Source organism: Fomitopsis serialis (genome assembly GCF_022376445.1).
Source record: "Fomitopsis serialis strain Sig1Antser10 chromosome Unknown B0H18scaffold_66, whole genome shotgun sequence".
NCBI classification, from domain to species: Eukaryota; Fungi; Basidiomycota; class Agaricomycetes; order Polyporales; family Fomitopsidaceae; genus Fomitopsis; species Fomitopsis serialis.
Window position 1 is genome coordinate 87,946 of NW_025955026.1, and position 22,668 is coordinate 110,613.

Consider the following 22,668-nt stretch of genomic DNA (forward strand, 5'->3'; position numbering starts at 1 on the left):
CTACTCTCTCGCACACGGAAGGCTTTCAAATCATAATCCGAGTCTCTATCCCGAGTCTGAATGTCTGCAGGCATAGTTGGGGACAGGCCTACCGGAAGTCAAAACGTGAACATCAACGGACATGCCCAGGTAGCCTCAGCGCCCGCCGGGAACCTTGGAGGACGCGTCTCAGTCGATCATGGCATGCCATCCGCACCCGAGGTCCATCTGAACGGGCGACCCGCCTCTAGCATGTCGCGGAGAAGTAAGTCGCTATCTGGCAGCGTCGGGGGCAGCGCAGTTGCAGGAGAGGAGTGGGGAGCAAACTTTTGGGTGACGCTATCCGATCCGCAGGTGCGTCGTAAGTCAGAGTTGTCACCGCATGCCAGGCTGACATTGGATGCAGACCCAGGTGTCCTTCTACGCGTGCCCTGCGACCGGAGAGGTTAGTTGGGATCCTCCGATCGGGAATTTTCTGTAAGTCGTCGCCGCGATGTACTCGACGCTGCCGTCAATCGTATCCCAGGTTACCTGCCAACCCTGAGGGAGAATGGTGGGAAATGATCGACGAAGCAAGTGGGCTGCCTTACTACTACCACACAAAGTCTGGAGAGACTGTCTGGGAGCGACCGGAAGCATTCGTGATCCCTCTGGCTATCCTACAGGTGCGACCATCCCAATCACCAGATGCATTCCACTCACGACGTCTTCAGAACACGGCGTTGGGACGCCGCCTATCCGCTCGTCGATCTTCCCCCAAGGATTCTGCTCCTCAAACCGCGAAACCATCTGACAGGGTACTGTACAATCGCGCGAACTCATACCGTAGCGACCAAGACCTCAGACAGAGCAACTCCGCCAAGGAACAGCAGCGCCGTTCGCAGTCTGCGACCCGCAGCTCACCATCGACGAGCACAGGCTCCCCCATAAACCCTGGTGCCCACAAGAAGACGCCCCCACGTCGGTCGGCGACAGGTGGTGACCATGTTCGGTCCGGAACGACGTCGAGTGGAGGTCCGCTGGCGTATCCCCGTGGGCACCCGCTCGCACCCATACCCGGCTCACCATACATGTCCGACGCATCCGCAGCGCCCTCACGCAAGTCTATGTCGGCGCAATCCATCAACGACCGGTACGCCAAATCGCAAGATGCGGCGCGGAGAGAAGAGCAGCGCGAAGGCGAGGATGGCGCACAGCATGGGAGCAAACATGACAGCTCGACGGTCGGGCGGTCGCGTTCGAAAACGTCCAGCTACCTCTCCTATCGCGCTCCCCAGCCGCAGAGCCTCTCCGCAGCACTCGAGATGATCGCGCTCTCGGACTCGCAGTCGACGACGTCATCCGTGTCGACGGACAAACTGCGCACTGCCTCGGAGAACGGGCATGGGGAGCGGTCTGCTCCGGCGTCGCTGCTCGATCCTCGCAAACTCCGGATCAGCACAGAGCATGGGGACGGCCTGCATACTGCGCCGGCGTCGCCGAACCCGATGTGGTCAAGAGGGAAGAAGATGGGGAAGATGGGTGCACCGCCGAGTCCACGACGGCCTATACCTGCGCTGCCACATTTCGGAGGCGCCCGCAGCGTCTCTTCTCCAACCCCTGCTATCATAAAAGGGAACGTGATCAGCACTCCCATCTACAATGCAGGTAAGACTGCGTCCAGGACCATTTTCACCGCCACTGATTCTTGACTGGAGACGCAACGAGGGACATGAGCCAGACCATGAACCCCGGCACCGTGCCGCCCAAGCTCTATCGACAACCGACGCACGTATCCACAGCGTCGCTCAACACCGGGTAGGTTCGTACGATCTGTACGGACCGCATGTATGTCTGACCTTCCGCACCGCAGCAACTACCCTATCCTCCCGCACGAGCTCTCCTCCGACATCCAACAGTTCGCGGAGTCCCACTTCGCGAGACAGTACTTCTCCACGCACCGCGTCGGGTTCCTGTTCAAGCGCAAAATCCCCGTCGAGCAGATGATGAGTTGGCAGAAGGTCCGTCATGCGCGTCTCTGCTCGCGTGCGCCTGTGCTCATAACTGTGAAAGGCCCCTCTCAGCTCGCCCTTACTTCAGTTTAACCGGTCCCTACACAAGAATGCGTTGAAGATCTTCAAGGCAGTCCAACACATCATGGGCGACCGCGAGCGGGAACGCGGCGGCATGCGGTTCGGAGCTGAGGGCCCAATCTCATCTGCAGCGTATAATGCGTCGACGACGTCCCTCCCGAATCCCTCACAGGCGGCGAGATTGGAGGACGAGCGGTGGTTGCTCAGCGAGGGCATCGCGCACGGCGAGCTCCGCGACGAGATCTACTGCCAGGTGATGAAGCAGCTCAACGGGAATCCTAGCGCGTGAGTGGCGTTAATCTGTCGAGTGGCCCGCAGTAGCGGTGGCGGAGGCAGTGACGATGGCGATGGCTAACTGTAACGCGGGTACAGGGAGAGCGTGTTCAAGGGCTGGCAGCTGCTCTGCGTCTTGCTCGTTACTTTTCCCCCATCGAAGGACTTTGAGACATACCTGCGCTCGTACCTTCAGCAGGCGACGATGCATCAGGAGGGGCGCATCGACGTTTTGGCGAAGTATTGTTTGAGACGCTTGGCGTATATCTCGCGGAAAGGGCCGAGGGGCAAGCCACCGACGACGGCGGAGATAGAAACAGCATCAGTGAGTATCCTGCCTCTACATTGTCGCGACACTGAGCTAATGCTGACGATGCAGGATGCCGCATTCCACCCCTCCATTTTCGGCGAATCCCTCGATACTATCTTCCGTCTACAAGAGCGATCCTACCCGCATATGAAGGTGCCCATCATTCTCCCTTTCCTTGCCGACGGTATCCTTGCTCTGGGAGGCACCAAGACCGAGGGCATCTTCCGCGTACCCGGCGACGGCGACTCTGTGTCGGAGCTCAAGCTCCGTATCGAGAAAGGCTACTACTCGCTGGACGGCATCGACGACCCCCACATCCTCGCGTCCCTGGTGAAGCTGTGGCTCCGCGAACTCTGCGACCCACTCGTGCCGGATGAGCTCTACGACGAATGCATACGCGCAAGCCAGAGCCCGGAAGTGTGCGTGAGCATCGTGCAGCGGCTGCCGACGATCAATCGCCGGGTCGTCCTGTTTGTGATCAGCTTTTTGCAGCTGTTCTTGGAGGAGAAGATCTGTTCCGTCACGAAGATGACGAGCCAGAACTTGGCGCTGGTCATGACGCCGAATTTGCTCCGGTGTAATTCGGATAGTATCGCGGTCATATTCACGAATGCTCAGTGAGTGACTGTGCTGTTCATTCGTTGGGGTCGCGTACTGATCATGTCCGCCGCAGATACGAGCAGACATTCGTGCACAACCTCCTGCTCCATCTTCGATGCGATGTCATCGACCCTGACTACATCCCTGCGCATGGTCAAGGTGCCGTCCGACCCACCAGTCCTCCACCAAAGAATTCCCAAGGTCGCCGCCGGCTCAACCACTAGCACTCCTTAATCAACACACTACACTCGTTTGCATCTACTACTACTATTACAATCTCCAGGCACCAGGCACTAATCTGTTGTATACCTCACCCGAGCCTCGTTCGACCCATGTTGGATGAATAACCCTGCATCAAAGTATAGATACCTTTTGCATACGCGTTCAATTTCCTTGCTTGCCACGATCTAGTCTCTACACATAGTAATGCACTCCGGGTTTGGAGTCATTGTGCATACCATTCGTCGCGTCTGTTTTCTTGGCTTTATACCAGTGGCGTCGGGCCGTCCTTGCTTGTTGCTCGCCGTACCATATATACTTTGACTGGTACTGATCATTGAGTAGGTAGCCCTGCAAATTTCCTTCTGGGTTGTACTGTGGCATCGTTAATGCAATCGACATGAAAAGGCTTGTGTCGTTCAAGACAGTAACGGTCAGGACTCAGAACTTGAACAGGTAAACCTGCAAATTGTAACTGCATCACCGGGGAGCACTTCTACCATGACAAGTCTCTCCTATGTAGGCGGACCCAAAAGAACTCTTTCATGGAGGTAGCCTCTTCAGCGTAATCACCTCATCAGTTCTCTGTGGCAAAGGTTTCCGGGTTTCCTCAGTTAAGTCTCGTTCTATGTGTACAGGGACGCTAGTTCTACAGCTAGTCTTTACCTTCCGCAGGTTGCACTTCTACAGTCCCCGACCTCTTCTCCATAAACGTGCCGCCCCTCTTCTCATTTGCTTCCGAATCCAGGCTGGGATCTCGAGACAAGTCTTCTGGCACCGCCTTCGGTGCCAACGCATCAATGCGCGAGCCACTGATGTAGTGCAGGAATAGCTTGAGGGAGTGTCGCCCCTGATAGAGGGGCATGATGAGGATGACCAGGGTGGCGATCCACGCGATGATAAAGGTGATCGCGACCCAGGCTCGGAAGAAGTGTTGCGAGAAGACGTAGTACGTGAAGTACATCGGGAGAGGAATGAGGACGATGAAGACCAGGCAGAGACCCTGTGCTGTATGTGAGGTGACAAGAGAGAACGTTTCGACGAAGGCACTCACTATGGCCATTAAACTGCCGATGATCTTGCCCCGGTATAACGCCCGCTCGTCCTGTGGCGAGAGGTGCTCGACCGCGAGCTGTTGCTTAAGCTGCTCCTCGGTGACTCCGGCGACGTCGCTGTCGTCGATAACCCGGACACCAGCCTTGAGGATCTCCCAATCGAAGTTCTGCGACCCGACAGCATACGTCAAGATGATCGAGTATAGTGCTCCGGATATGAGTGAGACAGAGTTGCCGATGACTAGAGGGAGTGTCTGTGACGTCGTCGCGACAGTCACCGAGCCCTCGAGCGCGTAGGCGGATCCTAGCCACGACGCAATCGCGGTGATGCTCCCGAGCGGGGGCGCGATTGCAATGGCCGCCTTGTTCTGCGCTTTCCAGAGCACGGTGCTGTACATCGGGAAGACGCACGAGCAGGTGAAGACGCCCATGCAGGTCACCAGGTAGTTCACGCCGATAGTTGTCTGCGTGATGCCTGTTGCGATGACGGACATGCACAGCGTCCAGACTATGCATGCGAGGTGCGAGAGCTTGACGAGGCGTCCGCCCGTGGCGTTCGGGTTGATGTACGTGCCGTATATGTCGTAGACGAATACGGAAGAGACCGCGACGAGGTCGGCGGAGAAGCCGGATGTGCACGCCATGAAGGTCATGAGCAGGACGAAGGCACCACCGCCTTTGCCCATGAGCGCGATCGCTGCGTAGGGGAGGGACAGTCCGGAGGAGATCTCGGTGGCTGTCATTGGTCTTGGGTACGTCGGGAAGCCAGGCGTGTTCTCGAGGGCGCGACATGCAAGGCCGAACGTCGTTGCCAGACAGAACGGGATACTGCATCCCATTTGAGCCAACTCAGTACGAATCAATGGAACTGAACGTACCAGAACCAAGCCAACGCGCCGATGAGGTAACCGGGAAGGGTAGCCGCAGGGTTCGCAGCAATGGCCTTCTGGTACAACTGCACGTCAACCGTCGTACCAAATACGGCGCACCAGAACACAACACCGAGGAGGATGCCGCTCTGAGAGCTCATCGTGAGGTACTCCCCGCCTGCGTTATTCGGGACAGGCGACCTTACAGCCGCCTCCTTCAGCAGCTCATACATAGCATCCGCAGAACCGATGAGCGAAGACGAGCTGTAGACCACGAAGAGGCCCGTCAAGACTAGAGCGTAGATGATGATGGTGTGGGTGTAGTCGGTAAGAATAGTGGCCTTTATGCCACCAGTCAGGGTATAGATGACCACGCCCACTGGCAGGAGGAAGCAACCGGCGATAGGGCTCATGCCCGTCAACGCCTCGAAGACTTCGGAGCCGCCGACGAGGATGTTGACGCAGTTGATGACCTGGTACATCGTCGAGTAGATGATCTGGATCCAGTGTCCGGTGGTGCCATAGCGTAGCTTCGATACTTCCATAAAAGTGTGGGCTCCGGGTGCCCGCCGTTTGAGCTCAATGGCGGAGACCTATGATAGAGGAACATATTTAGAGAAATGCAATGCGAACGGTATTTCATCCGGTGCAAAACCACTCACGGCGAAGACGAAGATCTGAATACTAGCACCTGCGCCATAAAAGTACGCGCCGGACACGCCGAACTCATACGTCCACGCGGTAGAAGTCAACAAGGTAGCGGCGATCGTCCAACCTGAGACTACAGCGGAGGCGATCAGGCCAGTGTTTATAGACCGCTTAGCCGTCATGAACATCTCCGAGCCTTGCACTTCGTTCTGGAACTTGCCCAACATTCGTGACACCCACCACATCCCGAGCGCGAAGAGCGCGCCGACGCCACAGATAATCCCATAACCAACTCCTACAAAATTGTCATCACACATTCGATAAAACGGTTCTTCGGATGAGAAACATACCTTGTGAGAGCGGCGGGGTCACAGAGTCATCTAAGGTGGACATGAGGTAGTAGTTTTACCTTGAGAGGGCGTCGAGAGCAGACTTCACCGACGGCGGCGGTGGGGCTCACTCGCTTCCATCTGACATCTTTTCATACAGATCCCACGCGAGGCAATGAGATGGATGGCCCCGCTCGTCTGAATTGTCGCCCCGCAGCGTCCGCACCATCCAGGAGATAAGGTCAGGATAAGGTGGACAGCGAAGTCGATACGCCCATGTATTCGGGACGCCGAGGGACATGGAATCCCGCGTAAACTAGGTTGAGCCGTTGCCGACGTCTTATCTATGGTCGAGGCGATCGTGGAATGGATCCTTGGGTATGAAGAATATTAGTGATGTGTAGACGACGTTCCATGGGCAGCTTCTCTGCCGCCGCATCCTCCATGCGGGCGGCGACTTGAACTTCGGCCAAAGACGTGCATGAGCAATACTCTAGCAATACGGCCATTCTCGACTCTTGGCAGCTAGTGGGAGGGCGGCATGCCATTGGCACACCTTATCGCGTCCTACTTCAATGTTAGAGCTCGATCTTCCTGCAATTTCGAACTCCCGGGCCCGACTTGTGAAGCCTGAAAAGAACATTGGGGATTGATGTAAACAGCTGTGATACGAGACACTGCGCCACCTGCTATTACATACAGGGGGGCCTAACGGCTCGGCTTGGGGCAACTCCAGCTATCTCCGCAGGTGCTACGTTCGGCGGCCATGGCTTCAGCTGCGATCACTAGGTGAGACCGTCCTCCCCCACTCAAAGAGGTCTCGTTTAGAGTCTGCCTACGGGAGACTAGGCAAGCTGACCGCTCCATACGTAGATTCAATGGCTGATACATATGTAGCATTCTGCGCAACACACTGCGCACCTTGAAGGTGTCAGCAAGTTCCCGATCGGTGACCCGAGTTTGGGGGGTACAGCATGAAGCGGCGGCGGCGGAGTGTGCCGCCGTCATCGCGGTGCACCCACAACGACACGTTGAACCGGCGCCGCAGGAGGATTTACTCCCTATTGCGGCGAAGGGTCCAATCACCGAGGCGATGTTCTACAGGGTTGGTGAGTCGGACATGCCTTTGGCTTTTGCACAGTCAATATTGATGATTCACTCGACATTTGTGCCGCACAATGGCGTAGTAGTGATGATGACAAAATCCCCCCTCCCCCCGGAGTATTACTACTCGGCAGTCTGGGACAGCATTCTGACATCGACGGATCAGCTTCTGGGTTTTCCTGCAAGACGTTATGTCCACCAGAACGCCCCCGTCAATGCAATCCAAAATAATTGTAACATCACAATGCCGTCGGTTGTTGACAGATTTTGGCATGCGATGTCGAGATGAAACTTCACAATGGACCAGTAAACGTTTGGGTTTTCTTCAACAACAGACTGACAAGCCGCTGTTATGAGGTTCGCAACCATATTTATACAACGGGCGACGCTGAGACGGCCCTGCTCCGACCTCACTGACTCCTCTATGTCGCTCCTGGGCCTCGCTTCCCTCCTATCCATTATATGTTTAACTCTCTTGCAGGTGCATGGGGCACAAACATTCTGGCCTGCAGCGATACCACTTGCTGTACGCACGCCGTACTTGAACTCATGGCAGTACACAACGAAGACGTCTGGGAGTAGTACAAATCAATGGCCGTCTTTTTGGAACGGGGTGGTACGATCTTGACCATTCGTTCATGCTCATGGGCTGACCTTGCAATCAAATAGACTCTTGGGTGGATTGGTTACCTTCGAGTGGACGGAAGCACGTACAGTTTGCTTGGCAGTAGCGCCTACATATCTGCTGGTTTCGTAGTCGAGACACAACTGACACCCACTCGTACCATACAAATCATCGAAGCAGGTCCCATGAACGTTACCTTGACGTTTCTGAGTCCTATAGATGTAAGTCTGTGAACCAGAAATAATCCCTATATTGCTAACATCAGGACAAGCCATCTGATCTCGTACGCCAATCTCTTCCATTCTCCTACTTGGCCGTGGACTTCGCGTCCACCGATGGCCAGCCCCATGACATACAAATGTACTTTGACATCGACGGAGGTAAGTACACTAGCAAGGTACGCGTATTTGATTGCTACTGAGATGAATCTATCCTAGAATGGCTGTCCGGTGGCAACCTATCTCAGAAGATGACATGGAGTCCGCCGATGCAAACCGGTAGTATCGTTTATCATCGGTTGCAGCTTGAGCAAGAGTCGCCGTTCCAAGAGCAGCATCAGCAAGCCGTAGATGGTACAGCTTACCATGCAATGGGGCTGGTATGTGAGGGTTGTCCCGATCATGAATTGTTTTGACCTCATTTACAGGGGCAAGGACGTAACATAACTTGGCAGACTTGCTCGAACAGCGTATGCCGTGCAGAGTTCATACAAACCGGTGGCGTCAACGGCAACGACAATAACAATACCGATCGGAACATCGATGCGTACGTTTCATGGCGACGTCGCCTTACAGCGGAAGTTAATGCGTATCACAGCGACCTGCCCGTCTTCCCCATCGCGGTCGATTTCGGCAGTGTCTCATCTTTGGACTCACCGGTTGTCTGGGTAGTTGGCTATGTCCGCGATCCAAGCATCAGTTACAATTTATCAGGAACTATCACATCACTGCGTCCCTATTATACAACGCAATTCAATACTACCGAGAATGCCGTGAGTAGAGATACGGCCTCGGTGGCTTACATCACTGAACTTCGCCTCCTATGCAGTTGGAGTTCTTCATTTCTGATTTCAATAACTCGCTCACCCAGGCAATACTCCTGGACACGGAAATCTGCAAGGCAGCTTCGAGCATTTCTTCCGACGGTAAACTGTTCGACATGATCTCGCTGGCCACACGTCAGGCGTTCAGCGCCCTGGAAATCACGGCTCCTGATGACATTGGTCAAGCGGGCGCCGCAACTAGGATCTTCATGAAAGACGTCGGCACTAGTCGGTCAGTAATGCTCAGCCTATGCAGCTACGTCGTATCTCACACGACATTCCACAGTCGGGTCACTCCTGTGGAGAAGTTATACGCAGCGTTGCCCATGTTCTTGTATCTCAACGCCTCGCTAGTCAAGCCACTCCTGGTACCTCTCCTTGAACAACAGAACACATCATTAGGTGCATTCCCTTACGCAGCGAAGGACATAGGTAAACTCATACCACACTTCCTGACGAAAACATGTTGATTGTCTTTCTCAGGTTCCTCGTACCCGGCAGTATCTGGTCCGAATCTGACATCTCAAGAGGCATATGAACGTGAGCGTGCAGTTTCGTATGCATCCGCTTGAACTTGGTCAACTTTGTAACCGCAGAGTCTGGGAATATGCTGATCATTGCCCTCGCTCACGCCAAATACTCAAATGATACATCGCTGCTCCACGATTATGTGCGTGCTCTTCTTCGGAATTGCTTGCTGAGTTTAGCTCCACGCGCGTGCAGTATCCCCTGCTCAAGAATTGGGCCGGATATCTGAAGCAAAGCGGGTTGTTCCCTGCGGGCCAGTGTGTATTTTGACGATGCGGCGCGAAAACGTATCACTGAGAACATTCCAGACTATCCATCGACGACGGGACTGACGCAACAAACTCGACGAACCTCGCGTTGAAAGGCATCTTCGCCATTCAGGCCATGGCAGAGATCAGTCAACTAGTCGGGGAAGGTAACGATTCTCAGCAGTTCAATGTAAATTCGTCACCGGTCTATGATGACTTAGCAAAGACAACTGATGAATTTTTGCGTGTCAACAGAGCACAGCGTCCGGCCTCATGAACAAATGGCAGACGCTTGCACTATCGTCAGACGGCGTCGTGCTTCCAACGTTTGGCGCGAAACTTCAGAGCTCCTGGTCTTTACCGTACAACCTTTACCCACAAACCCTGTTTGGGTTCAATCTCTTGAATCAGACAGTACGTCGTTGTGTTGTTGACAACCATAAGACACCCTAATCTCGCTACACAGTGGCTTGACAGACTTACCGTCAAGTATGGACAGTGGATTGAGTCTACTGATGGTAAGGACCCCCTTCCATCCCACTAGTCCCGATCACACAACACATCTCCAGCCAGCTATGTGTATGGATTGCCGGTACAGACTCCCCCTGGGTCAGTTGGCAATGCAGGTGTGTCGATATTATCATGAGTATCTCTCCAGTCTGACCGGTGTTCGAATTTGTAGCCTGGAATGCTTTTATTGCGGCTACCTGCACCAACGCCACAGTCCGCTCGCAGCTTCTGGACGCAATCTGGAATCACGCGTCGGACAACGGGACGTCGACTCCATTCAGCGCGGTGTACAATGTCGAAAGTGGTGCCTACGGGAACGGAACAATGAGGTTCGTTTTGTCATCACTGTTCCCGAGCGCTACCATCTGATTCGCAATATAGCCCCGCACTAGGAGGACTCTTCGCCCCGATCCTGCGCAGGTGAGATTGCAACATACCGTTCTCATAGTAATGCTAAATTGGACTAACCGCAATACCGGCAATGTCTCTGCATTGCCCAGTCACTCCAGCAACCCGGCGACGAAGGGCGCTTCTGGCAGTGGCTCGGTCGATGTTGGCGCGATAACAGGCGGTGTCGTCGGTGGTGTAGTCGCTTTGCTTGCGCTCATCGGGCTCGCATTATGGGTGCTGCGACGACGACGACAGAATGTTTCCCTCCTCGATACGACTGGCGCAAGAACAGAGCCAACGCCCTTCGAGTCTGAGCTCGGTTTCGCGCACAACAGACTTGCTGTCGTGCTCTTGGAGAAGCAGCGACAGGAGCTACTGAAGGAAGGAGTACCTCTGTTGCCTTCGATGGGCTTGTCGTCCGCCGTGGTCGACGAGCCACCGTCTGGGAGCATGACGGACCCTTTGACGACGAGCAATGAATTGGCCAGGTCGCGTCAAAACGAGTTATTGGGATTGCGGTCATCATTTGAGGATTTGCGTATGCTCGTGATGAGTATGCGCATCGAGAGACCAGAGCCTTCGGACCTGGGTGCACCACCTGAGTATTCATGACTGGCAGTCGTGATTCCTTTCGTGCATAGTGTGTTTACATACCAATGAAAGTTGCTTGCTTTTGTGCGCCCAGCACTGTCTTGCCATTGTCCATTCTATAGCTTCGTGACACCATCGTTGTGATTCCTCTGTGCGCAGAGAGCGGCTCGTGAGGCGCTACACGTTGCATAAGGTTGAATGCGAACATCGTATGTCGACTGAAGGCTTTCATATATGGTACGGAAGCATACGGAAGTACACTAGCCGGATGGTCACCAGATAAAATAGGCCTTAGGCGTCTCCTGCCTTAGTGCGGGATAGTGATCGCTGTCTCAAGAACTGCTAACAGGCAAGAGGGAAGACCACAGGACATAATCAAAAATCATGAGAGATGAGAGCGAAGGATGGATAAACTGAACAAGGGAATGAGAGAGACTGTAGGGCCACTTGGGCTATACAAGCAGCTGCAGGAAACAATCAATAGACGAAAGGGATCAACCGGTAAGGAACCCTCTTCGCGTATTCCTCCCACTCCTTGCCAAAGTGTTTCTTCAGCATTGCGTCCTCCCTCGATGTGCGCAATAGGATCGACACGTTGAGGAACGCACAGAGCCCTATATGCAACATTCCGATCGCTCGCCCAACCTGTGTCTGCAAGATGCCGCACTCCTCCGCCCACGAACCTTGAGCGATCTGCATCAGGCTGATGCTGGTTGCAGCCACGGCTGCAGCAGTGTAGCTGGGGTGGCGCACGTAGCTGTACGGGCCGCCCGTCACAAGCTGTTGCTCGTCCCGGACGGCGAGCTCAAGGGTGAATGAGCGGTCGAGCGCGCGATAGCACTGATATCGTATGTAGGTGCCGAGCATTCCCAAGCCCCAGCACACTAGGACGGGGCGGGAAAGGGTAATCCGCTCCGTGAGTGCGAAGGGTCCATCGACCAGGGTGCGCAAGACCAACTGGGAGAGGCGATGCGAGGGATATTTGCTAGCGAGGATGACCGCTATCTCGAGGAGAAGCGGTGCAGACGTTGTTATCTGGACGCAGACAAGCAGTCAACATGGCAACTTGTGGTCCATTCTTGAGACACGGAGATGGGGCAAGCCACACACCTTTACCAACTTGGTAGCTGCATATGCAGTGGCTGAAAAGAAACGTTCATATAGACCGACATGTCTCGGGCGTTTCTGCACGTCGACCTTCGGCTGTGGTGGCGACGAGAGGATATGACCAGCCGCTAAACCGGAGCAGAGAAATGGTAGTTTGGCTAGGGACATGGTGTTGTCGTCTCCTGTGTTCGCGATTGGAGCGTGAGGTAGGGTCAGGTAAACCGTACGAGGATACAGAGGGTCAAGCAAGCAAGCTGAGGTCGGGGAGAGCGCATTATATAACAAACTATCATTGACGCCAAAGTCGCAACATATTAGCCTACAAATAATAAAGGGTCTTGAAGAGCATCACCCCTCAATATCCTTCATGGTTAGCGTGAAGGCATCAGCTGAGAGCTTGAAGCGCGAGGGCGGCTGATCTGATGACACGAATTTGCTCTTCAGCGACCTTTAGACGGGTATTACAGCCACGTAGCTGCAAAGGGTCTTAGGACGACAGCAGCCTAGAAACACAGGGGACTTCAAACGCGTACCCGGCTTCGAATTGGCCCGCCCGCGTCAAAAGACGTAGGGTACTAGCCTATATGGCACTCGTCTGGCGTATGCCTCCCACTCTTCCCCGAACTCCCTCCGCAACATTTCATCTTCCGTAGGCGCACGCACCGTCAAACCTACGGTGCCGTACAAGATGTACAGGGCACAAAACGCAAACGCCGTTCGTCCCCACTGCGTCTCCAGCAGCCCAGACTCGCGGAACCACGAGCCGCGCGTGACGGACATAAGGCAGACACCAACGCTGCCGACCGACCAAGCGGTGTAGCTCGGATGGCGCACGTAGCGATAAGGGCCTTCGGTAACAAGTTTGTGGCCCCTGTGGACGGCGAGCTCGAGCGTGAAGAAGCGACCGAGCGTGCGGTAGCACCGGTAGCGGAGTGCACCGCCCGCGACACCGATCGCGCAGGCTGCGAGGAAGGTCGGCGACAGGACGAGGCGTTGAACGAGGCCTGGTTTGTTGGATGCAAGGACGCGGAGGATCCACCGCGAAACCGTGTGTGAGGGAAAGCGATTTCCGAGTATCACGGCTGCTTCGACCAGCAAAGGTATTGATGTGCAGACCTTTTGTGCGTACAAGTCAGCGAATGGACTGAAGAGAGAACAACGAGAGCCCCAGAGAGGGAGAAATGACTACGTACCTTTATGATCTCAACGTTCATGCGAGCAGAGGTCGACAGGTATCGTTCATGCAACCCGACATCCTTGGCTCGTTCAGTTGCGAGAACCCGAGCTTGCGGAGGCGTCTGGATGATATACGTCGTGATCAAGCCCGAACATAAGAGAGGGAGCTTAGCCAAGGACATGATGCGCCTACCCGTCGAGAGATGGGGTAAGTGCCGAAGGGACGCCCGTTGTATCCGTCCGTACCCGGCCACTACTACTAGATAAGCAGGCGAAAACGGCTGCGAAGGAATTTGCCATCCGGTCGGGGAAGGTGTCAGGCAGGCACATTTTCGGCTAAGGTGTTGCATTGTTAGCGATGTCACATTCGCATAGAGCTAATAATTAGTTGGTCCACATATGGGCACCCAGGGTATAACGTTCCATTGAAGCTGTCAAACAAATACGTCGGAATGCTGGCTTTGCTTATTGAATGGAAGCCAATACCGGGCGAGGATGCGACCCCACTATCTCGCAACGAGCACACTAAAGGAGTGGATACATACATCTACAGGCCAGCATGAGCCAGGACGAGATGTCTCGGAAAGCAGAGCATACCGAAGTCTGGCTTAATGCGCTGTACTCGACGGTGGCTCCCAATTGTCAAACTTCCAGCCGTCACTTGACTCGCCCTCCTCAAGCGCGGTGCCCTTCCAGACTTCATTCGCAGAAGACCACTTCTTTGAATGGGTGGGCGACCACGTTCGAGACTTCCGCTGCTTTTCGATCCTCCGTGGGCCCGTGGGCTGGGAAACAAGCTGCTCTATTCGGGCAACCATGTCCCAGACCTCCCCGCTGCCAATAGTCGACTCCTCATGCCACATATTGCGCTCGCCGACCTCCCGTCGAATCTTCTCCGCGAGTGTCAGCGTCCGGCCGTCCACCTCGACGCCATTCACTCGCATCTCCTCGAGCGCCTCGCAGGCGCCTCGCAGGTCGCGGAAACATCGCCAGCGCGTCTCGATAAGTTCGTTGTACACTGGCGTCGTGCAGCCAAACACGAAAGAGACGACTGACAGATGTCGTGCATGGTCGAAGATCGACAGCGCAAGATGTGGGTCGTCGTACTTCTCGCGGAAGGTCTGCATGAGGAGGGCTATCGTCTGTGGGTACCACGGTGGCTGCAGCTGTGCCGGTCGCTTAGAGGTAGAGGGGTCCTCGGATGCCTTCCTCGCGTTTTCCTCGCAGCGCGTGGACTCGTCGAAGACCTCGCGCATCGCCCACTCCAGCAGTTGCTGGTCCGTGTCGCACAGCTCCATCGCTTCCTTCTTCTTGTCCAGCTCCTCGTCTGCCTCGCTCGTCCATCGCAAGTGCTTCGACTGCCGCCGCAGCTTCCCGAACAGGTCACTCATCTGCTGCGACCGGGCCCGCCCGATGCCTACAGACGTAGATGAACGCGCGCTGACGTCGGGTCGCTTAGAGTCTTTTGAGGGGGGTTTGGACACTGCGTCGAAGATCATGTTGAACATTTGGTCGAAGGCATTAACTTCGCGTGCGGTCATGGCCTGCTTGCGCGGTGAACGGGCTGGTAGCGGGGAAGAGGTTTGCGGCCTCCGCGCAGAGCCAGGATGGAGAACAGGCGAATCTTCCTCGATATTCTCAAAGACCTTGTCCCACGGTGATTCACTTTCAGAGAATATGGACCCATCACTGGTTATGAACGCGATTCAGAAGCATTCGTGTCTCATGATATTGTGCGTTACCTCGATTGTTTTGAGTACTGTCTGGCATGGCCACGTAGAGATACGAGGTGATCAGAGCCCCAAAAGTGCGGTTTTATTCGTTTGAAGCAGCTCTGAGCCAGCATCGTGCAAAGCAGAGTGGGAGCGCAAGTCAACCGTGAAGGGAGCGGAACCGGAGCGGAAGAACGAAAGCGTCGAATGGTGAAAGTTAAACGTTAGGCGCCCTGGCTGTGGCCCGTGGGGTGCCCGGCGCTTGTTCGAACACGAGAGCACGTGTCTTGAATATAGGCGCTGGGTTGTAAAATGTTGAACACTGGGGGCAAAATGCGATGTTCTGGGCAGGAATATGCTGAGGGCATGTGATGATTAGCTAAAGAATCCTGATGATATTTCGCACAAGGATATTGTGGGTACTGCTTAAGTAATCCTAAGATACACGGAGGCGGAACATGGTACGATATAATACAAATGTTTGCTGCCCAGATATGGGTCACGTAATATGCTCCGCTCAAGTATGTCGAGAGCAGGCTACATGTTCTTTGCATAGTTTTCTCGAACTAATTGTAAGACGATGATAGCTTTCCTGACCCAGGACATGCATGAGTCAGGGAAGGACTAATTTATATGTACTCGTTCAGAATACTCAGATAATATACAAACTTTCCGGACCCGGTACATGACGACCGCGATCTCGACCGCGACATCGACCGCGATCTCGACCGCGACATCGACCGCGATCTCGACCGCGACACCGACCGCGACGCCGACCGCGATCTCGACCGCGACACCGACCGCGATCTCGACCGCGACGTCGACCGCGATCCCGACAACGACCGCGACGTTGACAACGATCTCGACAACGACCGCGACGTTGACAACGATCTCGACCGCGACGTCGACCGCGATCCCGACAACGATCTTGAACGCTACGTCGAACACAGTGTCGACCACATAGAAAACGAATCAGCGATCTCGACAACGATCTCAACAGCGACGTCGCCAGTGGACGCGATACCAACTACGACATGTATTGACATCCACAGCGATCTTGACAATCAGCTCGATACCGACTAGCGGCCACTAATGGCAAAAGCTATTTAGACCTAATTTCGGCAACATGACCACCGACACAGCGGGTTGAGAACGACTATATAATACACTACCGTCTACTATATGTAAAACCTACCGCATTGAAAATGACCACTTCACCGAAACCAGCTTCGCGTCCATCTGCAGGTCAAAGTTGCTCGTCGCCTCGCCCTATAACGATCGACATCAGCGCCCTAACTCCTGTACGAGCACGGCGGAACCGAGACCGACGAGGATGATGATGCGGCTGTTCTTCGCCAATGCCCGACAGAGCGCCAACATCACGTTCTCGCCAGCGGAGTAGTCGCCCCCCTCGGCGCCGACGAGAGCCTCTGCTGCGGCGTCATGCACCTCGTGCTTCGGCAGCAGCCACGTCCGCTGGAGGAGAGATCAATTCCACATCCGTGCGGGTGCCCTCTGGATCTCTGCGGGAATTGAGTACGTTGTCTTGTGGGACGAGAGCAAGGCAGCTGCGCACGCTGTGTCTTCAACCCGATATTGCACGTGTCCACGCCGTCGATCTCCAGGCGACGTTGACTGTGCTGCATTGGGGAAAACGTCAATCCGAGGAGGCCCGCCGCACGAAGAGCAACGTACCGGAACAGCACCTACATGAGCGAGTACTTTCCTGCGCCTGGGCGACCTACAATGCCGATCTAGCCGACAGGATGAGCACGAAGGAATGGATCATCGAAGATGCACGTACCTTCTCCCCTGGGCGCACGGCGAAGCTCACTTGCTTCAGGACGAGCGGAAGACCTCCGTGGTCGACATCCTTGAAATCGATGCCTTCTCTGGCGATGAGACGGGCGTGTCGTTCGCCTTCATGCAGTCTCCGTCAGACGGCAGATCGGTGTAGTACGTGCCAAACAGCTCGTCGTCGACCACTGTCGCGGAGAGCATGACACTGACGTCGAGCGCGAGCGCGCGGAGGGCAAGGGCGCAGAGGCACAGCACGACCGCCAGGGTGATGGGGAAGGCGAGCGGGAGCCCGAACGGCCGCGGGAGTCAGAGCGGGATCAAGAGAAGTCAGTGCCGATGCTGAACAACGTGGCCTTCACATACGCTCTTTGAAAGTGTGCCACCGTGTCCATGAGCATCGACCCGGAACGACCTACACGCTTCACCAGCCTATCCTCGACAGACTGCAGCTCCGGAATGGAAGCACGCCGACCTGAACCACGGGTGCGAGCACGCCCGCGGCTAGGTAAGGAATTCTCTGCGCCTGTATGGGAGCTCGCGGAGGAGGTGGCAGCCGAGCGTAACGGGTCATCCGACGTGAGGATTGATACAAGAGGGCGGGGATGACACGAGTGTCTTATCGACTCGGGCTCAGTGTGGAGGGAGAGCAGGATGGGTGATAAAGACTGAGAGGGCGCCTTGAAGGAATGCAGGGAGGAGGAAGGCGTCGTCAGAGCAGTCGACGCCAAGCTGCCGCTGCCGAAGGAGAACCAAGAATTGGAATGGGTGATGGTGAATGCAGACGTGGAGATGGCCGACCCGCTGCTAGGTACGGACGATGAGGATCGCATGCTGAGCAAGCACGGACACATCCACGTCCTTTGGCTCCCGCCTGCATGCTTGCCTGCTTCGACCTCGCGCCTTCTCCTTGGCGAAGAGCTCTCGCTGTGCTCGGGTCCTACGAGCCTGCGATCGAAGGGTGGGTGCCTCGTCCATCGGGAAGAGTGGGCCGCGCATGCTTGTTACCATCTCGGCGAACCGCACCGTGCGGCTGAGACTCTGCGCGAACTCGTACTGGAGGGAAGAGAGGCACGCATTGCTCAATCTGTACGATGTCGACCTTGCTCGGGCTGATCGCCTTGCTGAACCTGGCCGTGAATCGCGCGATGTCGAGGACGAGGATGTTGCTGAGCAGGTCGAGCGGAGCGCTCAGCGCTCAGCCACTGCTGGATCGCGATGACCGTGTAGTAGACCCTGTTCTCCACGTCGAGGCCGTCTTCCGTCTTCCGAATGAATCTGCCCTGCACGGGCATAAGTTCCCGGGTACGACTGCATCGTTACGATGCGATACTCACCTCTTCTCCGTATGCATGGACGGTGCTAATGCCACTCAGCAATTCTGCGCGTATCATTCTGAGCGAGGGAAGAGTGGGGATACTGATGCAGCGTACCTGCATCAGCTCGGGTTGCGCTTCTTCGGGCTCCTTGCTTGCGCCGAGTACAGTGGACTCGTCGACCACTACTCACAGCTAATCGCCACAAACCGTAGTGTGTGATATCCGCGCGGCCGAGGCGATCGCTTGTATGTCATCTCCGCCTTGAGCACGCCCTGCATCTCACACGCGAACCGGGTCGTCCCGCGCTCTACCCTACTGCTCACTGCATCCAGCGCACGCAGGCGACGGATTGCAGCAGTGAGAAGTGCACAGACAAACACCCTGGAAAACTGTGTCACAGCGAGTAGGTTCGCTCTACCGCTCATCAAGAGCGGGAGCTCACCATCCGGTCATCAACGCATGGTCGAAACCAAAACGGACGACCGGAGCGAGACGGGGGCGACGGACGGGCGGGCGAGGCGTGGAGCCAACGACTCATGTAGACTTGGACCTCGACGCGGAGGAAGAACCAGATCGTTTCGTCCTGCGTTGCCAACGCAAGACGAAACGATCTGGGTCAAGCATAGCAATGCCCCCGTATACGGGGGCTGCAGTTCGGATATCTTCGCGGCAAGCGATGTCTTCGCCAGCGCATCCGGCGCGGCAAGTACATGGTAAGGGGCTTGCTGTCCGTCGAGGAAAACGAGTTACTATCGAATGAAAGATTTCATTTCACACCGCGCACCTCTTCTTCGCGCCCGGGCGTAGCCCTCCTACGGTACCGCTCCACCGGATGCACGACTTGGAGCTCGCCGCCCTTTGTCTCTGTTGCTTTGCTGCGACACAGACGCACCCGCTACGCTGCGATCGCTGAGACTGACCCGCGCTGCCAGCACAATCCCGTCCACGGTCGAGGGCGTGAAACGGAGGTTGTCGTCGTCTTGGACCTGTAGGTCGATTTCGGGTGGCGGTGAATCCGCCATCGGCGACAGTCTCCTGCATATAGGTCAGCTTTGCGTTAGAACACGCAACGCACTTACAGATCCACGCTTAGAAGCGATATCCTGCCAACGTGCCGCAGGGATTCGTCGCGCCGACGCCCCATGTCGACTCCCATGTCGACCTGGCGGACGTCCTCGCGGGCTAAGCCGCCGTGCTTCAACCCGCCAGCTGGCGGGTCCCTTCGTTCCGGGCGGGCATCAGACGATCAACGACGGCGGGCCTGCGACGGAGCAGCTGCTGCTGCGGGGTGGTGCGGGGTGGTGGGGGTGGTGAGCGTTGAGCGCCGCCGCATGTAGCACGACGGGCTGCAGGTCGTCGGGCTGAGGTCGAGGGGCGTGAGAGGATGACGTAAGTCGTCATTAGCGCCGCGACGTCCTTCAGTTATGTCGAATTCGAAACCATATCGACACCCCGAGTCGCACGCGGGCGCGACTCGGGGGCACTCATGGAGTCGGTGAACGAGTAAGATTAGAGAACAAGACACTTTACAGAATTTTACAACGGCAGAGGCGGCGGAATAAACTTTGCATAGATGACGATCTTTTTCTCGCCATTGATCGTAATAATCCTCGCCGTGCAATTGGGCTCGCACGAGTGATTGATCACTGGCAGGCGACTGCGATAGCACAGTGAGTAAACTCGATTATATGGCACCGCAAACATCCACATACCCACTACCAATTCTTCGTCGATATGGAACAAGTAGCTGCTGCCAATACCCTGGCGCTCGTACGCTTTCTCGCGCTTGTCGGCGACCTGTGCACGGATGATCTCGCCGACATACTCGATGACCATCTCCCTGCGCGAGATCTTCTCCATGGCGTACAAGCCCCAATCGTGGATAGGCGATCGCGCGAAGCGCAAGTGCTTCTTCCGCGTCTGCAGCTGATTGAACTTGATGAGCTCCGTCGCGGCCGACTCGCCCTTCGACAGCGCCATCGCACGTTGGACCTGGTTGATCTCTTCAAGACCTTGTGCACGTCGACGCGCGTTAGCACGATTGGTTCGCGAGGAAGTGATGTTCTGTTGAGCCGGCTGCTCCTTCTCGGGCCCCCTTTCGTTGACCGTACTGCGAGACGCGTATTGGGCTACATACGCAGACTTCTCGGCATGTGAGATCTTGTAGTAGCCCTCCGTACGAGCGGAGCCAGTGACATGAACTCGAAAGGGAGGCGGTGCGCCAGGGTCGGGCGCAGGTACAGATGAAGGCTCAAGCTCGGATTCATCGATACCTATTTCTCGCGCTAGGGCAAGCTTTGCGAAGTACAAATCCTCGTCGTCATCGCAGATGCCTTGTGCGAAGGGGTCCTGGAGTACCAGCTCGCGAGTGGAGACAGAGAGCTTCTTCCAAGTGGGCGATGCAGGAGGGGACGCTGAAGAGTCGAAGTGTGGCGTAGGCGTTACTCTGACTTGCGCGACCTCTGGTACATCGAAATCGAAATCGTCGGGCAGGACTTCGTGAACAACCTCCTGGACGACGGCCGGGACCTGGGCCTTCTTTGTCGCCTTCTTCGATGTCTTCTTCGTCTTCTTCGGAACAGGTACTGAACCAACGACGTCGCCTAGCTCGTTCAGCTGGGGCTGCGTCTTGAGCCGCTTCCTGACAGGCTCCTCAACATCGGTGACCTCAGACGTGGACCGTTTCCGTGTGACATCCGGCAGTATGGGAGTGACCGGAAGGGAGAGGTCCTCATCTTCTGACTCGACGTCTTCGCTGACGACTGCCTTGGCTATGGTCACTGGGACAGTCTCGGGCACCTCATCCTCCGACTCGATATCCTCGTTAGAGACCTTCTTGGTCACGGCCTTCTTGAGTCGCTTCCTCGGTCTTTCAACCACAGCTTCCTCCGCGAGAGACTCGATGTGTGACTGACCGAATCACTGTAAACTCTGGCTCCAGCTGCGGTGTTGCCAGTATAGGCGTGTCGCGCTCCTCCCAAGGTCGCTTCCGTTGCTTCTTGAACGACAACCCGCGAAGACCAGCACCCCACTGCTTCGCTTCCTGCTCACCATCCGGCGCCCTAGCCACCTGTCTTGCCCTTTCGGACAGAACGAGCCTTTGAACACCGGTGCTGACTACTTTGTCCAAGAGGTCCTTCTCAAGTGTCGTTCTGAGTATCGTTCTGAGCTCCTTGATGACCAGACTCGCCGCCTCGTCAACCAGCTCGCTGTCCGTCCAACGCTTCCGTGCAGGTGCAGACGGCGGAGCTGGAGCAGGGTGAACTGTCACATTCACCGACCGCGACGCGAGAGTATGGGAACCGTGGTTGAGCACCATCGCTGCACGCCGTGCGGAATCGCTCGTCTCGAAGGTGACATACCAGCCCAATCGGTCTCTGAGGATCTGGGCAGAGCCACCGTGATCAGCGCGCACTGCAGACGGAGAAGGACGCGGAAGCAACGCGGGAAGCGTGCAAGCGCCCAGCACTGGCGACTCACCTTGTCAACGTTAATGGCGGTTGTGCAGTGATCCCGTACTTGCTGACCGACATGAGTCGGGCGCGAAACGTCGGGGGAGCAGTCTTGCGTACGGGCACAGGTGGTGCTCCCCTTGGACCAGTCGGAATACCGTTTAGATGGGCATTGGCAGGAGACGCGCCAGGCACGTCTGAGGGCGTAGCGACTGGCTTCGGAGGTAGCTTGGCACGAGCAGGCGCAGGTCGCATTGTTCCACCCTTCTGCCATGGAGCAGGCAGGCGAGAAGAGTGAACCGAACCTATAGGTGTGTGCGCCGCTGTAGTGGACGGCGTTCCCCTGGCAGAATTCGCCTCCTTTGCCTTCTCTTCCCTCTCTTTCCGCCTCTTGTCCTCTTGGGCCGTGCGCTTCCGCGCTGACGTGACCGAAAAGAACACAAAAGCCACACAAAAACCCAACCGTGAGGTCGAGCAGTGGTATGCGAGGCCTCTGAGTCTATGAGATGTACGGGGGACTGTACAGTGGTCTAGGTAAGAAGGAGGAGGACGGACAAGACCCGAACGACGTGGGAGAGCTTCGAAGATGTCGAAGACTGTTCGAAGGCGAGGGCTAAGCCTCGAAGGTAGGAAGGAGGGTTTCGACAGACGTGTCGAACGAACGGTGACAAGGAAGGCGAGCGACGGCAGGAGAAGAAGTGTAGAGCCTCTCG

General features: G+C 56.0%; 8 protein-coding genes across 8 annotated transcripts; 2 read left to right on the forward strand and 6 right to left on the reverse strand.

Moving 5' to 3' along the window:
- Window positions 1-60: 60 nt before the first annotated feature.
- Window positions 61-3,863, forward strand: B0H18DRAFT_1095853 (uncharacterized protein; the record flags this gene model as incomplete). Its single annotated transcript, XM_048032432.1, has 11 exons — window positions 61-244; window positions 281-333; window positions 386-456; window positions 506-644; window positions 693-1,626; window positions 1,677-1,776; window positions 1,832-1,979; window positions 2,032-2,336; window positions 2,424-2,649; window positions 2,704-3,251; window positions 3,308-3,863. The coding sequence occupies 11 exons, from the start codon at window positions 61-63 to the stop codon at window positions 3,456-3,458; spliced, it is 2,859 nt and encodes a 952-aa protein (XP_047890365.1). The 3' UTR covers window positions 3,459-3,863.
- A 163-nt stretch (window positions 3,864-4,026) lies between these two features.
- Window positions 4,027-6,418, reverse strand: B0H18DRAFT_1213277 (Sodium:solute symporter family-domain-containing protein; the record flags this gene model as incomplete). The annotated part of the gene is made up of 5 exons (XM_048036511.1): window positions 4,027-4,456; window positions 4,508-5,336; window positions 5,387-5,970; window positions 6,040-6,320; window positions 6,376-6,418. 5 exons carry the CDS (start codon window positions 6,416-6,418, stop codon window positions 4,109-4,111), a joined length of 2,085 nt encoding a protein of 694 aa, XP_047890366.1. The 3' UTR covers window positions 4,027-4,108.
- Window positions 6,419-7,882: 1,464 nt separating this feature from the next.
- On the forward strand, window positions 7,883-11,413 carry B0H18DRAFT_1213278 (uncharacterized protein; the record flags this gene model as incomplete). Its single annotated transcript, XM_048036512.1, has 18 exons — window positions 7,883-8,074; window positions 8,128-8,304; window positions 8,355-8,463; window positions 8,521-8,681; window positions 8,730-8,848; window positions 8,900-9,074; window positions 9,131-9,357; window positions 9,412-9,557; window positions 9,609-9,665; window positions 9,722-9,795; window positions 9,849-9,910; window positions 9,962-10,091; window positions 10,157-10,315; window positions 10,368-10,419; window positions 10,471-10,527; window positions 10,584-10,740; window positions 10,793-10,831; window positions 10,912-11,413. The coding sequence occupies 18 exons, from the start codon at window positions 7,883-7,885 to the stop codon at window positions 11,411-11,413; spliced, it is 2,595 nt and encodes an 864-aa protein (XP_047890367.1).
- Window positions 11,414-11,869: 456 nt separating this feature from the next.
- On the reverse strand, window positions 11,870-12,667 carry B0H18DRAFT_1121781 (uncharacterized protein; the record flags this gene model as incomplete). Its single annotated transcript, XM_048034391.1, has 2 exons — window positions 11,870-12,427; window positions 12,503-12,667. 2 exons carry the CDS (start codon window positions 12,665-12,667, stop codon window positions 11,870-11,872), a joined length of 723 nt encoding a protein of 240 aa, XP_047890368.1.
- Window positions 12,668-13,057: 390 nt separating this feature from the next.
- On the reverse strand, window positions 13,058-13,857 carry B0H18DRAFT_880829 (uncharacterized protein; the record flags this gene model as incomplete). The annotated part of the gene is made up of 2 exons (XM_048040801.1): window positions 13,058-13,615; window positions 13,693-13,857. The coding sequence occupies 2 exons, from the start codon at window positions 13,855-13,857 to the stop codon at window positions 13,058-13,060; spliced, it is 723 nt and encodes a 240-aa protein (XP_047890369.1).
- A 217-nt stretch (window positions 13,858-14,074) lies between these two features.
- B0H18DRAFT_1023351 (uncharacterized protein) lies at window positions 14,075-15,594 on the reverse strand. Its single transcript, XM_048029634.1, has 3 exons — window positions 15,418-15,594; window positions 14,284-15,364; window positions 14,075-14,114 (listed from the first exon to the last, which is right to left on the reverse strand). Exons 1-2 carry the CDS (start codon window positions 15,519-15,521, stop codon window positions 14,284-14,286), a joined length of 1,185 nt encoding a protein of 394 aa, XP_047890370.1. The 5' UTR covers window positions 15,522-15,594; the 3' UTR covers window positions 14,075-14,114.
- A 4,445-nt stretch (window positions 15,595-20,039) lies between these two features.
- Window positions 20,040-20,756, reverse strand: B0H18DRAFT_880896 (uncharacterized protein; the record flags this gene model as incomplete). The annotated part of the gene is made up of 1 exon (XM_048040807.1): window positions 20,040-20,756. A coding segment is annotated over one exon (717 nt), but the record flags the coding sequence as incomplete, so codon positions are not given.
- A 402-nt stretch (window positions 20,757-21,158) lies between these two features.
- Window positions 21,159-21,928, reverse strand: B0H18DRAFT_585435 (uncharacterized protein). The gene has a single exon (XM_048038671.1). It carries the CDS (start codon window positions 21,820-21,822, stop codon window positions 21,376-21,378), a length of 447 nt encoding a protein of 148 aa, XP_047890372.1. The 5' UTR covers window positions 21,823-21,928; the 3' UTR covers window positions 21,159-21,375.
- Window positions 21,929-22,668: the final 740 nt, after the last annotated feature.